General features: G+C 39.5%; 1 protein-coding gene across 3 annotated transcripts; it reads right to left on the bottom strand.

Annotated features, from left to right (window-relative positions):
- Window positions 1-597: 597 nt before the first annotated feature.
- PSMG2 (proteasome assembly chaperone 2) lies at window positions 598-20,573 on the bottom strand. 3 transcript variants are annotated; one of them, XM_072734850.1, is made up of 8 exons: window positions 20,311-20,507; window positions 17,524-17,574; window positions 16,088-16,259; window positions 12,164-12,222; window positions 9,365-9,483; window positions 8,312-8,485; window positions 1,741-1,861; window positions 598-918 (listed from the first exon to the last, which is right to left on the bottom strand). In XM_072734850.1, the coding sequence occupies exons 3-8, from the start codon at window positions 16,194-16,196 to the stop codon at window positions 826-828; spliced, it is 675 nt and encodes a 224-aa protein (XP_072590951.1). In that variant the 5' UTR covers window positions 16,197-16,259; window positions 17,524-17,574; window positions 20,311-20,507; the 3' UTR covers window positions 598-825. The 3 variants fall into 3 exon arrangements, with proteins under 3 accessions (XP_072590951.1, XP_025861780.2, XP_072590950.1); XM_026005995.2 differs by lacking the exon at window positions 17,524-17,574 and having other exon boundaries at window positions 20,311-20,573; XM_072734849.1 differs by lacking the exons at window positions 598-918; window positions 1,741-1,861; window positions 17,524-17,574 and adding an exon at window positions 1,870-2,150 and having other exon boundaries at window positions 20,311-20,568.
- Window positions 20,574-20,708: the final 135 nt, after the last annotated feature.

The raw sequence follows: 20,708 nt of genomic DNA on the forward strand, positions 1-20,708 counted from the left end.
GGGTCCTGGGATTGAGTCCTGCACCGGGCTCTGCACTCAGCAGGGAATCTGCTTGAGGATTCTCTTTCCTTCTTCTTCTATATCCTCCCCCAACTAACACTCTCTCTAAAACAAATAAATATTTAAAATCCTCAACAAGACCTAATGCATCTTGGGTACTATCTCCTTCTGAAAAAAAATTCAGAACCATTACTGGGATTTCTTTAGAACAGCTACAAGAAATACAGAGAATAATTAAATATTCTTCTGTTATTTTTGGACTTCTGGCTTCCCAAACTGCAGGATAATAAATGGTGTTGTTTTAAAGTTTTTTTTTTTAATTTTTATTTATTTATGATAGTCACACACACAGAGAGAGAGGCAGAGACATAGGCAGAGGGAGAAGCAGACTCCATGCACCGGGAGCCCGACATGCGATTCGATCCCGGGTCTCCAGGATCGCGCCCTGGGCCAAAGGCAGGCACTAAACCGCTGTGCCACCCAGGGATCCCTGGTGTTGTTTTAAACCACTAAGTTTTTGGTAATTTATTACAGCTGACACAGGAAACTAAAACAGAAGTCTGAGTTTAAAAAACAAAAAACAAAACAAAGGACACATTTCAGACAAAATCAGGAAGTATTTTATTGTACAAAATTTACATTTGTTGTATATAGTGAAAAGCATGGCAAAACAACATTTTGTTAATCCATTTTCTGAGATTTTCTGTGAAAAGTAAAGATTTATTTCCTAATACCTTCTCAGATAATATAACTTTTGATATAGTTGTTTAAAAGTTGTGTTGGTAGTAAGTGTCTTGGGACATAATGTATAAAACTGAAAACAGATCAGAAAAGTGCAGGGGGAAGACCACTGCCAAAGAGTAATCTCCATGAACTCGGCATTTTCCATTGCAAGGCAGATGCTGTGGGGTCATCACACTGTAAATGAAGAACAAAATACTTTAATCCTTCAATTTTACCACCAAATCCCCTCTTAACATTTAAGTGGCATAAGACTCTCCCTTCTCTAATTTTTTGTTAGTTTTTGCTCTTTTTGGTTTTGATACTTCTGGCTGAGTTTTACTGTAAGGAAAAACAAAGCAATAAATTTCTATGTCTCTACATTAACTGAAGATAAATTTTCTTAGGTTCTAAATCATAAAGAAATGCCAGAAAGGTCCATCAAGTAAAACCATATTTGAAAGAAATAGGGGTTAAATAATAATAATAATAATAATAATAATAATATCAATGTTGTATGATTTGTATGAATTTGTTCCTAGAAAAAGCATGAATTAAAAAGACAATACCTATCATATCCTTATGGTACTTCTATTATGCCAGAAGCTAACTGATTTCCCTGGGTGTAATACAGAAAAGTATTTTAATTATAATACATATTCAATAGTTATAGTATTACATAAAGAGGTTTTGCTTTCCTTAAGAAAAAAAGTCCCAAATTGCAAAGAAATTTGTTTATTCGTCTAAGAAATGTCTGCTATAATTAATGCAACATGAACAATCAATACAATGAAGTACTTAAGGTTTTCCTTCTGGAAAATCAGCCTTAATGAAACAACTATAGATAACTTGTTGGTTAAATGCCTTTTCTTTTCAAAATTTAATTAAGCTAAATTTTACATAAACTTCATTTTATATATTAACAAACTTTCACTTATTTGGTCCACTTATATAGAATATAAAATGCAAGTGTATACATACATAACCAGAGAAATTAGAGGCTTAAAGTGTAAAACTTACACATGGTTTGATTATCTGAAGCCATTCATTAAGATACTCAACAAGACCTAATGCATCTGGGATATTGTCTCCTTCTGAAACAAATTTCAGCAGAACCACCACTGGGATTTCTTTAGAACAGCTACAACAAATACAGAGAATAATTAAGTATTCTGCTATTGATATAAGATGCTGATTCCATCTGTGTCTGTTTTTATAGCTAAAACAATCTGCCAGGTTTTAGGCAAGGAGAAGATGCCACATAATAACATCACTTATTGGGATCCCTGGGTGGCGCAGCGGTTTGGCGCCTGCCTTTGGCCCGGGGCGCGATCCTGGAGACCCGGGATCGAATCCCACGTCGGGCTCCCGGTGCATGGAGCCTGCTTCTCCCTCTGCCTGTGTCTCTGCCTCTCTCTCTCTCTGTGTGACTATCATGAATAAATAAATAAAATATTAAAAAAAAAATAACATCAGTTATTTAGCCCTCTTTGCCCCAGATATCTGCTATTACAGGACAAGAAGCTGTAATGCTCACTCCGGGCATATACAAGTTTGTGTCTCATACAAGGCTGCATGAAAAACCATCCCCATTGATATATATTTTGATATATTTCCAAATCTGCTGTAGAAGATAGTGATTTTTGGAAGCACTATAGCAAAGAGACTGAAAGGAAATAACATCGTTACTAATAACCTAAAGCAGTGAAGGAAAACTGTGGAACTGAAATAAAAGGAAAAAACTTTACTATTATTTCTTACAGATTCGATCTACTGAGTGATTGATTTATTATGTGCTAAGCACTATCTACATATTTTCTAATTCAATACCTGCAACAATTTTTAAAAAAAATTTATTTATTCATGGGAGACACACAGAGAGAGGCAGAGACACAGGCAGAGGGAGAAAGAAGCAGGCTCCCTGCAGGAAGCCCGATGTGGGACTTGATCCTGGGTTTCCAGGATCACACCCTGAACTGAAGGTAGACGCTTAACCACAGAGCAAACCCAGGCGTCCCAATACCAGCAACAATTCTTGAGGAAGTTAAAATTATCTCTATTTTATCAATGAATCAGTTTGGAATAATGGACAGAATGCCTGGATTCAAATTCTAGCTCTGCCACTTACCAGACATGTTGGGCAAGTTACTTAATCAGAGCTTCAGTGTGTCTCATTTGTAAAAGAGGACATAACAGAACTTACCTCACAGGTTGCTGTGTACTGTAAAGGAGGCAGTAGAGGCAAAGTGTTTTAAAACAGTGCCAAATGGGCAGCCCGGGTAACTCAGTGGTTTGGTGCTGCCTTCAGCCCAGGGCGTGATCCTGGGGACCTGGGACTGAGTCCCACACCGGGCTCCCTGCATGGAACCTGCTTCTCCCTCTGCCTGTGTCTCTGTCTCCCCCCGCCCCCTCTCTGTCTCTCATGAATAAATAAATAAAATCTTTAAAAGCAAACAAACAAAAAAAAAACAAACAGTGCCCAACATAGTCAATACTACATACATGCTAGCTATTATGACAAAGTAACTGAGGTTTAAAGGATTTGAAATGTAGTTAAAATATTAAAAGTTCTGTATCTATGAAGTGGCAGGGGTGGAACTTGAACCCAGGTCTTTCTGACTCCAAAAGTCTCTTAACTGTAGGCTGTAAATGCCTCAAGCTAGTGATGAGACAGAGATAAATAAATGCAAAAAGCTTCCATTTGTCAACAAAAGCAAAAAAGACTTCTAATGCTCTAAAACCAAGAACTAGGAGAATACTGTAATGCCAAAACTTGAAAGCATGTGACTGACAGAGCTACAGAAATCCAGGTGTGCTGGCTTGCTAAGCCAGGGATTTCAGATGTGGAGACTCTGACAGGTAGGTTTAGAAGTCTCAGATGTCAGGAGAAACCTACTACAGCACCTCAGTCTCTAAATATCAGAAACTGGTCAGGGTGCCTGGGTGGCTCAGTTGGGGAAGTGTCCAACTCTTGATTTCAGTTCAGGTCATGATATCAGGGTTGTGAGATCGAGCTTCACATCTGGCTCCACGCTGAGGGTGGAATCTGCTTGGGATTCTCTCTCCCTCTTCTTCTGCTCCTCTCTCACTCTTCCTCCACTTTTTTTGCACAACAGGTGTACCCCTGCTTGCACACACCGTCCCTCTCATAAATGAATGAATGAATGAATGAATGAATGAATGAAATTGGAAGATGTTAATACTAATTACATCATCTCACTATGTAATTCTCAAATATCTTAGGGGCTCTCAAGCTTTGTATGGTAGCACTGTGAGTCATGAGGGGCTCTCAAGCTTTGTATGGTAGCACTGTGAGTCATAATGACTCAGAAGATTCTAGTTCCTACACATTCATGTTGTGGTAGCCTTAGAAACATCTCCTGCCTACAGGAGGCTAGCCTCCCTGGCTGTGCCTTCATTTTCAAGTCTCTGGGTTAAAAATTGCAGGGGTATATCTTGAATTTACAGTGCTTCTACTACTAGTTTGTAATATAAAGAGTAGTGTAACAGTGTTAATGCCATTCTCTGGTCCTCTCTGTAAAAATGGAAAGTGGAAAATGGCTAATTTTATTACCTTCTGTGACATTCAAATCTAGCACATGAGATACATCCATTATTAAATTATAAATGTACTTCTATTCCAATTAAGTATAAGGGATTTCAGGTCAGCCATACCACTGCCACTACCTATTAATATTATCTTTTCTAAGTATATGTATCAGAATATATATTTGTTCTCATAATGCGAAGGCAAAATATATATAACAAAAAAATATGTAAGTGTGGCTCAGAATTCAAAGACTCAGGAAGACCCCCTAGAGCTCTTCCTTCTCTAGTTCTCTGCTGTGTTCATTCCTGGTGTCCTAGCATTCTCCAGTGATGCTGTCTGTCTTCTCAACTCAGCAAGACCGCTCTGCTCAGGTTCCCTCCCCTCCCTGTGTTGTAGTCAACAAAGTATCTGCAGACAGAATGCTGGGGCAACTGTAGGACCTATTTGCCTTCTCTTAGGCATCACAACTGTGTGCTCTTGGCAATCTAATGTCTGAAAAAGTTGTTTCATTCATTTTGTCCAATTTCTAGTTGCTGATGGCAAGATGGCAAGGCTGCCATCATTACTCTAATAAAATCCAAGCAAAAGCATGAGACTGATTTGTAAAGAACTAAGAAGTCAGTATGAAGGAGCAGAGCTGTGAAGATACAGAGAGTAGTAAATCACTTGTGCAGAAGGGAGAAGTAAGTGAGGACACAAGGAGTGCTGTTATGAGGTGACTCTTGGAAACTGGGTTGGTTTTTGCAAGGTAGACAAGAGAAGAAAAGGACATGGAACAAGGGAAGGAAGAATGAGACAGTTTTTAGGAAACTGTGACTGCCAGTAGTTTAGCTGGAGTCCAAGGCATCAAGGAATGAGCCAGGCAAGGAAATCCTGCTGAGCCTTGTAAGGCACATTAAGAGTATGAACCAGATTCTGCACACAGCAAGTGAAAGTGCTGATGGACTTTACTCAGGGGATGCTGTGATTGGTTTTGAATTTTAATTCCAGCAACACTCAAGACAGAGCAGAGAGAGAATGGAGGTGGTAGAGGAGTCAATCAAAAGCTCTTGGCAGCTGTTATTGACCAAACCTGTGCATGCCCCTCCAAAACTGAAGCCCTAAACCCCAATGCGACCATATGTGGGGATAGAATCTGTGCAGGTAATTAAGATTAAACCATGTCATAAGGCAGGGGCCCTAATCTGACAGGACTGGGCCCTTGTAAGGAGAGAAGAAAACACAGGTCTCTCTGTCATGTGAGGATATGGTCAGAAGCTAACCATCTGCAAGCCAGGAAAAGGTCTCACCAGAAACCAACCACGTTGCTCCCTGATCTCAGATTTCTAGCCTCCAGAACTGTGAGCAAATACATGGCTGCTGCTGAAGCCACCTGATGATGGTATTTCATTATAGTGGTCTAGGCTACAAATGACATGGCCTGAATGAAGCAAGAGGAGGACTGAAGGCTGGTAGTATGCAGGGCAGGGATGGGCAGAGTGTGATGGGGCAGCTGGGGGCTTCCAGGCGGTGGTAAAAGAATAACTGAAGTGATGTTTTATATTACAAGGAATAAGCTAGCCTCTAGGAAAAGCAGTAAAAACACGAATAGGTGACAAACTAGAAAAAAAAAAAAAGGAAAGAAATGACAATTTTAATAGGAATAGAGTAGGTTTCAGAGAAAAAGAGAAGGCTGGAATGGTACACAAGTTTGGCCAGAGACAGACAAAACAAAGTGTACTGGAAAAACAAGGTGAAATGCCTGTATGCTTTCTACTAAAGAAGTCTTAAATGCTTTGGAAAGGAGCAGGGGCAAAAATAATTACAAATAAGGAACATGATCCAACTACATACTGTCTATAAGAGACTTGCTTTGAATATAAGGACACACACAGTTTGAAAGTGAGAATATGGAAAAAGATATTCCATATAAATACTAACCAAGGGAGCAAGGTGGCTAATACAAATATTGGAGAAAATAGACTTCAAGTCAAATACTGTTATAAAAGACTAAGAAAGCTACTATATATCGATAAAAGGGCCAATTCATCAAGAAAATGCAACTAATATAAAGACATATTCACAAAATAAGAGCCCCAAAATATATGAAGCAAACACTGACAGAATTGAAGGGAGAACTAGACACAGTGTTACAATAATAGCTGGAGACTTCAATAGCCTGCATTCAAATAACTGATGGAATAAACAGATTGAGAAAAATAAAAAAAATAGAAGACTTACACAACCTTCTACACCAGTTAGACCTAACAGATATCTACAGAACACTCCACTCAACAAAAGCAGAATACACATTTTTCTCAAGTGCACAGGGAACATTCTCGAGGACAGACCTTTGGTAGGGTACAAAAGAAGCCCTGATAAATGAAAAAGGTTAAAATCATACAAAGTGTCTTTTTCAATCACAAAAGAAGGATACTAGGGCAGCCCGGGTGGCTCAGCGGTATAGCGCCACCTTTGGCCCAGGGCCTGATCCTGGGTACCCGGGATCGAGTCCCACATCGGGCTCCCTGCATGGAGCCTGTTTCTCCCTCTGCCTATGCCTCTCTGCCTCTCTCTCTCTCTGTATTTTATGATTAAATAAATAAAATCTTAAAAAAACAAAACAAAAAAAGAAACAAAAACAAAAGAATGATACTAGAAATCAACAATGGAAGGAAAACTGGAAAATTCACAAAAATGTGGAAATTAACACAATTTCAGACAACTAATGGGTCAAAGAAGAAATCACAAGGGAAATCAGAAAATATTAGGGGTGAATAAAAATGAAAATACAACACGCTAAACTTAAGACATGTAGCTAAAGCAGTGTAAGAGGGAAAGTCATAGCTGCAAATGCATATTTTAAAACAGAAGAAATTTTACAGATTAATAACCTAAGTTTACATCTTAGGAACTAGAAAATAAAGACAAACTAAATCTGGAGTTAGCAGAAAATAGGAAATAATGAAGATTAAAAGTGAGATAAACAAACAGAAAAACAATAGAGAAAAATCAATAAAACCAAAAGTTGGTTATTTGAAAAGATCAACAAAATTGACTAAGAATAAAAAAAGACTTGGGATGCCTGGGTGGCTCAGCGGTTGAGCGTCTGCCTTTGGCTCAGGGCGTGATCCCAGGTCTGGGGATCGAGTCCCACATTGGGCTCCTTGTGGGGAGCCTGCTTCTCTCTCTGCCTATTCTCTGCCTCTCTCTTTCATGAATAAATAAATAAATCTTAAAAAAAAAAAGACTCAAATTACTAAAATAAGAAATAAGGGTGAGGACATTAGTATGCATTTTGCAGAAATAAATAGGAGTTATTTAGTAAGTACAGACTGTTTAGAACAATAACAAAGTTATGAAAATAGTTGGTGATGGATAGACAACACCATGAATTCATTAATGCCACATAACTGTACACTTATAAATGGGTACATTAATGTTTTGCATATTTTACCACAATTAAAAAAAAATAAGATTGATTGTAGAGGTTGCATAGAGGAAGTATTAGGATCCTTAACATGCCACACGTTACAAAGCATTAAATATGTTTTCTTAGGAATGAATTTTCCTAAAACTAAATTTCAGTTTTTCCCCTGAATACAGGACGTATTTTATAAATATATTTTCAAAGTTGTAATACAAATCTAACACTCTCCTACTTACCATTTTTTTTTTTTTTTATTAAAGTAGGCTCCATGCCCAACATGGTGCTTGAACTCATAACCCTGAGATCAAGAATTTCATACTTTTCTGACTGAGCCAGCCAGGTACACCTCTTAACCTCTATTTTTAATTTTTTAAAAATATTTTTATTTATTAGAGAGAGAGAATGAGAGGTAGGTAGGGCAGAGGGGGGGAGAGAGAGAGAGAGAGAAAGAAGTAGACTTCCTGTTGAGAAGCCCGATATGGGGCTCAATCCCAGAACTCAGAGATCATGACTCCAGCCAAATGCAGATGCTTAACCTACTGAGCCACCTAGGTGCCCCTTACTTTTATTATTATTTTTTTACTTTTATTTTTATATAAGGAACAAATGAACAAATAGATGAACAAACTCACCCTTCATCATAGAGTGTTTTTGTGATACCTCCTCCAGGAATACGAATACAAAACTCAGAATCATCTATTTCAGGAATGCATGGGCTTTTTTCCATTTCTTCCCAATTAAGGCTCTGTATTCTATTTTGAACACTTTTTGGCACAATGGGTGTAAGTAGGTATCTGAAGGGAGTGCTAGAAACAATCATATAGTTAATTTTCTAAAAACCCATAATAAATGTGAACATTAAGGCAAGTATCAGTTGTTTTTTTTTTTAAGCAAATGTTTGTTCTCTCTGTATTCTGTTACTAAAACAAAGCACAAGATTCAGCAGCCTATGGAAGAATAACGTAAAAATATTGCTCTGGTTTGCTATTTACATACTTAGGAGAGAGTATAGAGACACAGGCCGACTTAAACTAAGGCAGGGTTACGAAGATAACCTATTTCCCACAGCCATGTGCCCTTCTGGCCCTGAGGCCTTTGTGAGATTGCTAGACATGTTATACCTACTGTGAGATTACTAAGAATTAGCTCCAATTTTGAAAGGTTAGTCTTGGCTAAATGTTTTTTTCATCAGGATTTTTTATAGGTGCACAAATGATAATGAGAATAGTTTATATTTTTAATTCTTGGATGCTTTGCCTTCTGTTTAGGAATTCAGTCTGACATGCCTGGGAGTTATACTTAAAGGCAACTGGACTTCTGCAATGGCTAAATAAATAGAAATGTGAATTCAGTCTTCCAAAAAATTATCATCCAGTGAATCTTAGGTATCCTCTCTCTCTTCATCAGCTGAGCTCTGTGATGTTGCTATACACAATATCAAAGAATCAAAGCACAGTTCCAGAATCATCACTATCTTTACACCAAAGACTTCCTTGTGCCCCAAACATAGGACTACCTAACCATACTGTCTCCAATCTCTTGACTTTCTTTTATTTCTTTCTAAATTCCAGAAAGGGCAGGTAAAGATTTACATGGCTTTTAAAACTTATTTTAGCTTTTTAAATAGAGATACCATCATAATACTGTGTAAATCATAACATTTTTTAAAGGTAAAAAACACATACCTGCGAAGTTGTAGATCATTACGGTGATATGAATGGCTGCTTGAAAGAACAATAACTTTGGCACAGTTACTACTTTTCACCCAGGAAAGCAGTTTCTCACAGAATGGCTTTGATTTATACTTTGTATATCAATGAAAGAATAAAAAGAAAGTCTAAAAGTTAGATCTTAGCATATAATAAGAGTATTCTATAAAATATTTTATTGACCTTTTGTGATGATAAAAAATCCATATATATAAAATTCTAATTACTTTTGGATCCACTTCCTATCCTTAAAATGAAGCTAAGGGATGAAGAGCAATGAGTTTTTTATTATATCTTTACAATTCAGAAATAAATAATGAGAAATCTAGATTTCAAAAAAATTTCTATTTTGACTGACAAAATTTCCCAGTTCTCTACTTAAAGTAATCTACCATTACTTAAAAACTATCAAATGGACATCTATGAGATGTTCTTGCTAGAAATTTCTGACCTGAAAGATGAAATAATTAGGTGAACCTAGGAGGCCAAACATCTGACTTTCATTCTCAAAGTAGTCAATATTGAGAAGAACAGAAAGAGGAGTCCACTTCTATCTCAACAGTTATCAACTAAAAAGATATTACAGCCAAATGTAACGCGTGAAACTTGACTGAATCCAGAACTGAGGACTATTTTAGGGACAACTGGGGAAATTTGAATGTCATGACGCTACTGAATAATTCATTAAATGCTGATTTGCTTAATGTGGCGGTCATGCCGATGTGGTCGTGAAGGAGAATGTCCTTATTCTTGAAAGATGCATGCTGAAGTATTTACGGGTAAAATATCATTACATCAGTAGACTGCTTTTGGGTTGTCTGGCAGAAGGAAATTGTGTGTAAACATACGCAAATAGAGCGGATCAAGCAGTAACAGCAAGATGTTAACAGCTGGTTAATCTGAGAAGTGGGTTATGAAATTTGGGGGATAAAAACTCTCTTTATGGAAACTATTCACAGACTGTTAAAACAAGGAAGGTGGTATAGTATGACTAAGAGAGGCAGGCTCTAAACCAAGCTGCCTGGTCTGGAATGCTGGCTCTACCTCCCACAGACCATATGTCTCAGGAAATTGTTTAACCTCTCTGTTTCAGTTTTCCTCATTTGTTAAATGAGGATAATATCAGCACCTACTTCATCAGATTGTTGACAACGTAGAGTACTTTATATATGTATAAGTACTGGTGCAAAGAATCCATGTTCAATAAACGTTTGCTATTTTGAAATCACTGTTTCTACCTTACCAAAAATTTCACTGAGACATGTTTATCTTAATTCTTTTTTTTTTTTTTTGGTCTATCTTAATTCTTGAACTCGCCCTGGTATTAAGAGAACAGAAAAAGCCACATGCATGGCATAATGTAAAAATATTAGCAATTCTCCTGCAAAATTTTGGGTATTTGTTCCCTTAATAGTACAATGGATAAATTATGGTTTATTTATACAAGAGAATCCCACAGAGGTGAAAATGAACGAACTACCTCTCCTTGGAACAACATGGACGGACCTCACAAATAGATGCTGAGTAAAGGAAGCTAGACATAAGTACATATCATAAGATTCCATTACATAATATAATAACTAGGATGGGGCATGAGGGAGAGCCTATGGAATGTCAACATATTTCTGACCTCCTGAACAGATGGTACTGAATCCACTTTACCAATATTTACCAAATGCTTCTCTACATGCTAGGCACTCTTCTAGAAGTTGGGGATATAAGAATGAATGACACATTGTTACTTCTCTCAGAAAACTTGCTTTATATTAGAGGTAGATGATAAACACATATATGATATGCCAAGTAGTGATGAGTTGCGTAGAAAGCCACCCAGGATAATACAATAGAAAGGGTGGCCAAGAAGGCCTTTCTTCAAGTAACATTTAAGCAAGGACTGAGGGAAGCAAGCCATTTAGGTATCTAGGGGAAAAGTATTCCAGGCAAAAACAATAATGTAAAGACTCTGAGACAGGAATGAGCTTAATCTGTTGGAACAACACAGGGAGGCCAGTGTGGCTGAAGCAGGCTAAGTGAAAGAGCGAAACACAGAGCACACAGGAATGGCTCTAAGTTAGATTAGGTGTAGAGCAGCTGCCCAAGAGAGCGCTCTGTGATGACGAAGTGCCTTGATGGCAGCTGTCTGCCACTACGGAGAACTTCAAATATGGCTAGTACAAAGGAGGAAGTGGATTTTTAATTTTATTTACTTTTAGTTTATGAATCAAACTTAAGGAGTGGCATGTGGCTAGTGGATACCATACCAGGACAGAGGAAGAACCAGGATAAGCCAAGGTTAGGGCTGTGAGTTCACTGGGAATAAAACAGGAAGCCACCAGAGGGTTTGATTTAGGTTTAAAGGATCACTGGTAGTGTTATTTGCAAAGAGACTATTAAATGTTTGTAGGGGTGGGTGGAACCACAGCAGAATCAGGAGCATTGAGAGAAGGCAGGGGTTTGAAAAAGCATGGTAGAAGAGGAAAGAAGATATTTTTAGAATTTATTCTGACAAATACATGGTTTAAATGTACATGCCACTGGTTGAAATGTAATACAAATGTAACAAAAACAGAAAATATTCCTATGCTTAAATGTTTTCACCAATGCTACCTGATGGGAATATGTAAGACCCAAGCTATAATATAATCATATTAATCAATTAATCATATAATATAATCATATAATCCCAATTCCTTTCAATATAATCATGAAATAACAGTAACAGCTCTGAATTTTATAAGATTTTTTTGATCAACTTAAAAAGACAAATATACTAACCTTAATAAAAATGGACCTTAACTGAAGAGCCACGAGCTTCTTTGAAGGCAATGAATATACTATAAAGACAAAATAATAATAATAATAGTTAAAATGATGGTTATACAAGTGAAATTACTAATATAAAAACTTCAAACTGAATTGTAAAAACTTTTATACCTAATATTTTCAATAATTAAATATAGAACATATGAACTATATCATTCAGTTTATTTACATGTTTTATTTAAACATTTTAGAAGTACCTTAAAATGCACCTGTGGGCTTTATTCTATGGAACAGATTCATTTCTGGTAAGTTAACAGTTTATTTTATTTCTTTTTAGAGGTGGAGGGCAGAGGGAGAGAGAATCTTAAGTAGGCTCCATGCCCAGTGAGGAGCCCAATGCAGGGTTCGACCTCACAACCCTGAGATCATGACCTGAGCTGAAATCAAGAGTTGGACATTTAACAGATTGAACCACACAAGCGCCCCTGACAAGTTAACTGTTAAGAAAATCCCCAAAATAATTTTTCTTCTTATAGGTCTAATTAATTTATATATTTTAGAGATTTTATTTATTTATTCATAAGAGAGAGAGAGACAGAGAGAGAAGCAGGCTCCATGCAGGGAGCCCAATGTGAGACTCGATCCCGGGACTCCAGGATCATGCCCTGGGCCAAAAGCAGGTGCTCAACCACTGAGCAACCCTGGTGTCCCCAAGTTAGAAGTCTTCTGGTAAGTGTCTTGTTGGACCTTGTTGGACCTGTGTGTGATGTGATTGGGGGTATCCAGCATCAAGTCTAGTAACTACCAGGTATGTTCAGAACAAAGGCAAGAGCAGAATGTTTAGGAATTAGGGAAAAGAGCACAAATTTAGGGGGAAGGGACTAAGATGTGGGCCACTCAGGCCTGTAATCTATTTCTGACAAACATACCCAATGCAATTGTATAGTCCTAGTAGGAAGAGGATGTATCCATATGGAGTGAGCAAAATATAAGATACACCACCTCCTATAATGGCAACACTCATGTTCTCCACAGTGTATCATGCAAATCTTTTTTTGTTATTAAGATCCTGCTTCCCATTGCTTTTCTGATATGATACAATATGAAAGCAACATCCCCTTTCACATATTCTGGTGGAAAATATTTAGCTTTCATCTAATCAAGCCTTTATTTTTTTTTTTTTTATAAACTTTTTTTTTTTTTTATGCTAGTCACACACACAGAGAGAGAGAGAGAGAGAGAGAGGCACAGAGACACAGGCAGAGGGAGAAGCAGGCTCCACGCACCGGGAGCCTGACGTGGGATTCGATCCCGGGTCTCCAGGATCGCGCCCTGGGCCAAAGGTAGGCGCTAAACCGCTGCGCCACCCAGAGATCCCTAATCAAGCCTTTAGATCTAAGTACTATTACAGAAAATACAGAGACTAGAAGACGAAGCCAGCTGACACTGCAAATTATCAGACAAATGCAGCAGGTGAGATGTTCTATAGGACAATGGGTTCAGTTTTTTCCTCAATAAACAAGTTTCACGAAAAAGAGGGCAGAAAAAGAGACTGTTCTAGAGTTAAAGAAATTTCAGAGGCACAATAATCAGATGGATTACTGTGGGTCTTGGTTTAGACTAACTTTAAAGAACATTTGGAGAAACTCTAACAATTTGATTATGATATGGTAGAGTAAGACATTAAGAAATTGATAACTTTGTTAAATGTGATGGTATTTAGCTATTTAAGAAAATGTTTCTAAAAGATGCATAGGTGGGGGCACCTGGGTGGCTCAGTCGGTTAGGCATCTGCCTTTGGCTCAGATTATGATCTCGGGATCCTGGTACTGGGCCCCATATCGGGCTCCCTGCTCAGCAGGACCCTACTTCTCCCTCTCCCTCTGCTACTACCCCTGCTTGTGCTCACTCTCTCTCTCTCAGTCTCTGTAAAATAAATAAATAAAAAATCTTAAAAAAAAAAAAAAAGATGCATACTTGAAGGTAGAAAGTCACAAAGTCTACAATTTATTTTTTTGTTTTTTTTAAATTTTATTTATTTTTTGAGAGAGAGTACAGAGAGACACATGAGTGGTGGGGAAGGGCAAAGGGAGAAGGAGAAGCAGGCTCCCCACTAAGCAGAGAGCCTGATACAGGGTGCAATCCCAGGACCCTGATATCACGACCAGAGCCAAAGACAGATGCTTAATTAACTAAGCCACCCAGGCACCCCTACAATTCATTTTAAAATACCTCATTTTAAAAATAAAGTGGATTAAAGGACTATACCCACCTGACTTGCTGCAAGTTTGTGTCAAAGAAAAGACAAAAGTAGTAGTCTTCTACTAGAGTGAAAGTGCAGTAGCAGGGCAGTGTGGTACTTAAGAGGCAGATCACAGGGGTCAGAGCCTTGATCAGAAACTTAGTTATACCAATTATTAACTTCTCTCTGCAGTGGTTTCCTTATCAATAAAACTACCCATTGAATAGTTACAAAGATTAAATGAATACATTTAAATGCACAGTGTTCAGCTCACAGGAAATAATAAATGATAGTTGTTATCATTAGTGGAAAGTATATAAATTCTAGTTCTATCATTTACAGTCCTTTATCCTTTAATGCAATAACTGAAATTCAGTCTTGTGTTAACAAAGCCATCTTTCCTGCAGGAATTTTAATATTAAGGCTATTTTTTTTAAGATTTTATTTATTATTTATTCATGATAGAGAAAGAGAGAGAGAGAGAGAGAGAGAGAGAGAGAGAGGCAGAGACACAGGCAGAAGGAGAAGCAGGCTCCATGCAGAGAGCCCAACGTGGGACTCGATCCCAGGACTCCAGGATTGCGCCCTGGGCCAAAGGCAGGTGCCAAACTGCTGAGCCACCCAGGGATCCCCCTTAAGGCTATTTTTTAAAAGTTTGTTTCATTATTACAAGCTAGTGGTGCCATTAATAAGATGAACAACAACAAAAAAAGCTTCATTTGTCTTTTAGCCCCATCAATGGTCTTCCATGCTACTCTATCACCTGTGGCTTCCACCTTAAAATGTAAACAGAAAATTGGGAATCCCTGGGTGGCTCAGCAGTTTAGCACTTGCCTTCAGCACGGGGCATGATCCTGGAGTCCTGGGATCAAGTCCCATATCAGGCTCCCTGCATGGAGCTTACTTCTCCCTCTGCCTATAACTCTGCCTCTCTCTCTCTCTCTCTCTCTCTCTCTCTCTCTCTCTGTGTGTGTCTCTCATGAATAAATAAATAAAATCTTAAAAAAAAAAAAAGTAAACAGAAAATTGAACAGTCAAAGGAGCAGCTTGCCATCAAACAAAGCAAGTAGATACTCCTATGCTTCATGATCAATAGCTTTCCCTTATTAGCTTGGAGTAGTACCAAATTATAAACACAGTGATCAGTGCAATGTCAATTATGTTTCCCAATTAATCAAGCTTGATAGTCCAATGAGGAATTATATGGAGATTTATGGTATGGGAAAAGCCTACACCTACTAACAGTATTAGAGAACTCAATCTCTCTGGGCCTTATTGATATTATATTATCATAGATTCTACAGTATGAGACGATGACTATGAGGCTTAGGTAAGGTAGGACATGTTAAACCTAAAAGGCTGAACCAAGTAGAACTCTTTACTCCTTTCCCTCATATTAGTGATGCTTTCCTCATATTACTTGCCAGAAATTAAAACTGAGGATAAAAAAACCCCTTATTAAAAAAAAAAAAAAAGGAAACCTCAAATTCTAGTTAAAGAAGTACAGTCATCATAGGAGTTGCCATTTAGAAAAGGCTAAGAACTAAAATCAGGATGTAGGAGACTAGGACAACATGATTCTGCACAAAGCCGGCAATAAGTACATGTCTGCTATAAAATAGTATCCGTAGAATCTATTTCTAATTTAAAATTCTTCCTTATAACAAAATAAAACAGACTTAAGTCTTAATTACCTTCAGCGTTTATGCAGAGTTCTGTTGAATTTTCTTCTGCAGTTGCATATGGATTGTTTCCAACCATCGGCACAAGACAATCGGTATAGAAGTAACCAATCTTATGCATATTTAGTGTAGAAATAATCAAATCTATTGCAAGCTGGCCAACATTTCCAACAGATACTGCAGGCTGAAATAATAAAAAAAAATATGCTCATTAAGCCATCAAAATTAGCAGCACTTTAAAAAGTTTAGACAGAAGACAATAATCATAGGACTACTTTTAATGGTTATGCTCAGATATGTCCTAGCTGGATAGAAACTCTTTCCTTCGTTGCAACAGAGGCTTCCTCTACTTTTGAGACTACTGATTCAATACTTACTGAACACCTACTACATGTCAATCATTGCTCTAGACACTAGGAATGCAGTAAGAAAAACTGACAAAAGTTCCTCCCTTGTGGAGCTTCCATTCTGGTGAGGGAGTAGTTTAATATAATAAAATACAGGCATGCCTCACTTTATTGCACTTCACAGATAATTTTTTGTTTTACAAATTGAAGGTTTGTGGCAACCCTGCCTCAAGGAAGTCTATAAGTACCATTTTTCTAATAGCATTTGCTCACTTTGTGTCTGTTACATTTTGGTAAATCTCTCAGTATTTCAAACTTTTTCATAATTATTATATTTGTTATCATTTGACCTGCAATCAGTGATTAGGACTCACTGAAAGCTCAGATGATGGCCAGTATTGTTTATCAATAAAGTATCTTGGGGCAGCCTGGGTGGCTCAGTGTTTAGCGCTGCCTTCAGCCCAGGGCGTGATCCTGGAGACCCGGGATGAGTCCCACATCAGGCTCCCTGCATGGAGCCTGCTTCTCCCTCTGCCTGTAGTCTCTGCCTCTGTCTCTCTCTGTGTCTCTCATGAATAAATAAATAAAATATTAAAAAAAAAAAGTATCTTAAAATTAAGGTATACACACTGTCTTTTTAGACATAATGCTATAGCAAACTTAATAGATTACAGTATAAACATAACTTTCACATACACTGGGAAACCAAAAAATTCATCTGACTTGCTTTATTGTGATATTCACTTTATTGCTGTGGTTTGGAACCAAACCCTCAAAATCTTCGAGGTATGCCTGCATATAGTGCTAAGCGCTATGGAGAAAAATTAAGAGTGTGTATATGGAAATGGCTGGTTGCAATTTTAAAAAGGGTGATCAAGGGATCCCTGGGTGGCTCAGTGGTTTAGCGCCTGCCTTCGGCCCAAAGCGTGATCCTGGAGTCCCAGGGTCGGGTCCCACATGGGTCTCCCTGCATGGAGCCTGCTTCTCCCTCTGCCTGTGTCTCTCCCTCTCTCCCTCTCTCTCTCTGTCTCTCATGAATAAATTAAAAAAAATTTTTTTTAATAAAAATAAAATAAAAAGGGTGATCAAGAAAAGAATTACTTTGTGTGGTGGTCTTCCTTATGTCTTTCAGGTCTGTAATTAACTGGTCACCTAAAGACACACAAAGAAAAGAACACTGCAAGTGCTGGAAAACAAGTATAAAGGCCTCTTGGGTCATCTTTCTACTTGCTTTGTTAGTGTGTAAAGGTTAGAGTCAGCTTCTTTTCACATTAAACACACACACACACATATTTATCACCATGACTTCAAAGAGTCCAACTGCTAAATCTCTACCTATACCTCAAAACATTTATCTGAACTTCAGATCCTAATGGATATCTCCATATGGTTATATCACAGGCAATGCATATTCAACATGTACAAAACTAAACTTCTGCCTAAACTTGTCCTCATGTTTTGTATTTTAGAAAAGAGCAACAATTATTCATCTAATACTTAACCCTAGAAACTTCTTCCTTTCCTCTTACCGTAGCTCTTCCTTTGCATTCTTCTAGCAATTGCTTTTTTTCTCCCCTTCATCTTATTTTTCTGGATCCTTCAGGGTGGTCCACTTCTCCTTGATCTCATCTACTAATCTCGTGCTATCTCGTGAATGATTACGGATTCTCTCTCCCCTTCTCAAGGATTTTGCTACTTTATTTGGACCCTCACTTTCCTATATCATCCACCTTTTCCTCACTACTGGATTCTTCCCATCAGCATATACACATGCTCTAACCTTCCCTTCTAAAATACCCTTCCTTAAAATAAATAAATAAATAAATAAAATAAAATAAAATAAAACACGCTTCCTTTTTTTAGCTCCTTCACTCTGCTGTACTCTCCCTTGATCCCACATACTCCCCTAGCTACCACCTCCTTCATGTTTCTCCATAGCCAAAATTCCCCAGTTGTCCACTAAAATATAAGAACTTTATCTCTGAATTGATGAACAAATATATACATATACATGTCTCTATCTCTTCTTCCATTTACTCAAACCACACCAATATGGCTTCCCTCCCTTCACCCCTAACTATTGGTAACTGTCAAGGTTACCACCAATAATCTTTTGGACATTACTTTTCCCTACGGATCTTTTTCTGCTTTTTCTTCTGCCAGTTATCTCCTATAAGGATATCTTTCCATTTTATTAGAAAATATTAATAAATATTTTTCAGGGAGATACTTTGAAATTATATAAAATTTCCTCCTTCAGTATATTAACACAGACTAATTTTAGCAATTCGTTGATATTTCTTGCATGCATCATTTTTTTTTTAAATTTTTATTTATTTATGATAGTCACAGAGAGAGAGAGAGAGGCAGAGACACAGGCAGAGGGAGAAGCAGGCTCCATGCACCGGAAGCCCGATGTGGGGATTCGATCCCGGGTCTCCAGGATCGCGCCCTGGGCCAAAGGCAGGCGCCAAACTGCTGCGCCACCCAGGGATCCCCTCTTGCATGCATCATTAAGGTAAGAATTGCCCAAAAGTGTTACCATCATTTAAAAAATTGAGATATAAGGGACATATGACATTGTATCAGTCTTAGGTATATAATTTGATAGATATGTACATATGTATATAGGTATATACCTATGTATATACTGTGAAATGATTACCACAATAAGCTTACTTTAATATCAATCAACCACATAGTTATAAACAACTCTCATAATGAGAACTTTTAAGATTTCTTCTCTTAGGGTGCCTGGGTGGCTCAGTTAGTGAAGCCTCTGCCTTAGGCTGAGGTCATTATCCAAGAGTCCTGGGATGGAGGCAGCATACAGCTCCCTGCTCAGCGGGGAGTCTGCGTCACCCTCTCTCTCTCCCCCCTCCTCCTGCTTGTGCTCTCTAGCTCTCTCATAAATGAATGAAATCTTCAAAAAATCTACTCTTAGCAAGTTTCGAATATACTATGCAATACTTTGTATTATAGTCACTGTACCGTACAAGACATCCTCAGGACCTCTTTATAATTGGAGATTTGTACCTTTTGACTGCCTTCATCTATCTCACTCAAGCAACTCTCATCCTCACCTGCCTCTGGCTACCGCCAACCCCTTCTCTGTGTCTTTACCTGAGGATTTTTTTCACCCCAGGCCCCGAGATTCCACATATAAAGCTTTAACAGGTCCTTGCGTCCTTCCCCTCCCAGCAAGTCCTAGGATTCTTCTGTGTCCTTCCCAAAGTGCGGTCCTAGGGCAGCCCTGGTGGCTCCGCGGTTTAGCGCCGCCTTCAGCCAGGGCGTGATCCCGGGGTCCCGGGATCGAGTCCCGCGTCGGGCTCCCCGCATGGAGCCTGCTTCTCCCTCTGCCTGTGTCTCTGCCTGTGTGTCTCATGAATCAATAGGTGAAGTCTTTAAAAAAAAAAAACCAACCCCAAAACCCAAAACCAAGCAGGAGTTAGTGACTGGCCAACATTGCTTTTATTACCTTATGCGTAGGTTTTTAGTTAATGACTAAATAACTAACGACTTAAAGTCTCGCCAGCTTAAGAATGGCTCTGATTTTAGCTAAAAAAAGATTTTCGAGGATACAATGAAAAGAAAATGGCCCGCACGACCTATGTCGCTCGTTCCCCGTAACGAGCAAACACGCTGCGCGTGTCAGCGAAGACGAGGTCCAGCCTCAGACGTCTGGGGACGGCGCCAGCCGAGTGTAACCGGGGCGCCGCACCCCGCGACCCCCGTCCTCCGCGCGGGCCGCAACCCCGAAGCCCGCAGGTGCCTGCTGCGTCCCGCGTCCCGGGACCGGAGAACTAGCCCTACGGCGCCGGCGGCCCCCAGGCGCCCCCGCGGCCAGCGGCCCGGCGGGCACGCGGAGCTCGCGGAACGGGGACTCACCATGAGGAGGGTGTGGCCCGCGAGGTCGGGGACCGAGTCTCCGCAGGGGACAAACATGGTGGCACAGAGGGCGGGAGGACAGGCGAGGCCGAGCGCGGGCCCGGCAGGAGGCGGGAGGACCGCTGAGCGCGGGCCCGAAAAGACGGGGGGCGACTGAGCGCGGGCCCAGGAGGCCGGGGGCGGGGGCGGGGGCGGGGGCGGGGGCGGGCAGGCGGGCCCGCGAGCGCCGCGCCAGGCCTGGCGCCGCAGTCCCCAGGGCAGGGCGGGGCGGGGCGGGGGGGCGGGGCCCGGGCCTCCGCTCGGCGCGGGGTCCTGCGGGGCCAGTCCAGCTCGGCGCCGGTCCGCGGTGCGGGAGGGGCCGGGCGCCGGGGGGATGGGGGCGGGCAGTGCGGGCGGAG

Source organism: Vulpes vulpes, chromosome 13, assembly GCF_048418805.1.
Source record: "Vulpes vulpes isolate BD-2025 chromosome 13, VulVul3, whole genome shotgun sequence".
NCBI lineage: Eukaryota > Metazoa > Chordata > Mammalia > Carnivora > Canidae > Vulpes > Vulpes vulpes.

Excerpts from the sequence above, each read along its gene's own strand:
- PSMG2 (XM_026005995.2), bottom strand. The coding sequence starts at position 20,367 with ATGTTTGTCCCCTGCGGAGACTCGGTCCCCGACCTCGCGGGCCACACC. Across the intron at positions 12,223-16,087 it reads ACTCTGCATAAACGCTGAAG|TATATTCATTGCCTTCAAAG; the intron begins GTAATTAAGACT and ends TTGTCTTTATAG. Across the intron at positions 1,862-8,311 it reads AAAACACTCTATGATGAAGG|CTGTTCTAAAGAAATCCCAG; the intron begins GTGAGTTTGTTC and ends TATTTGTTGTAG.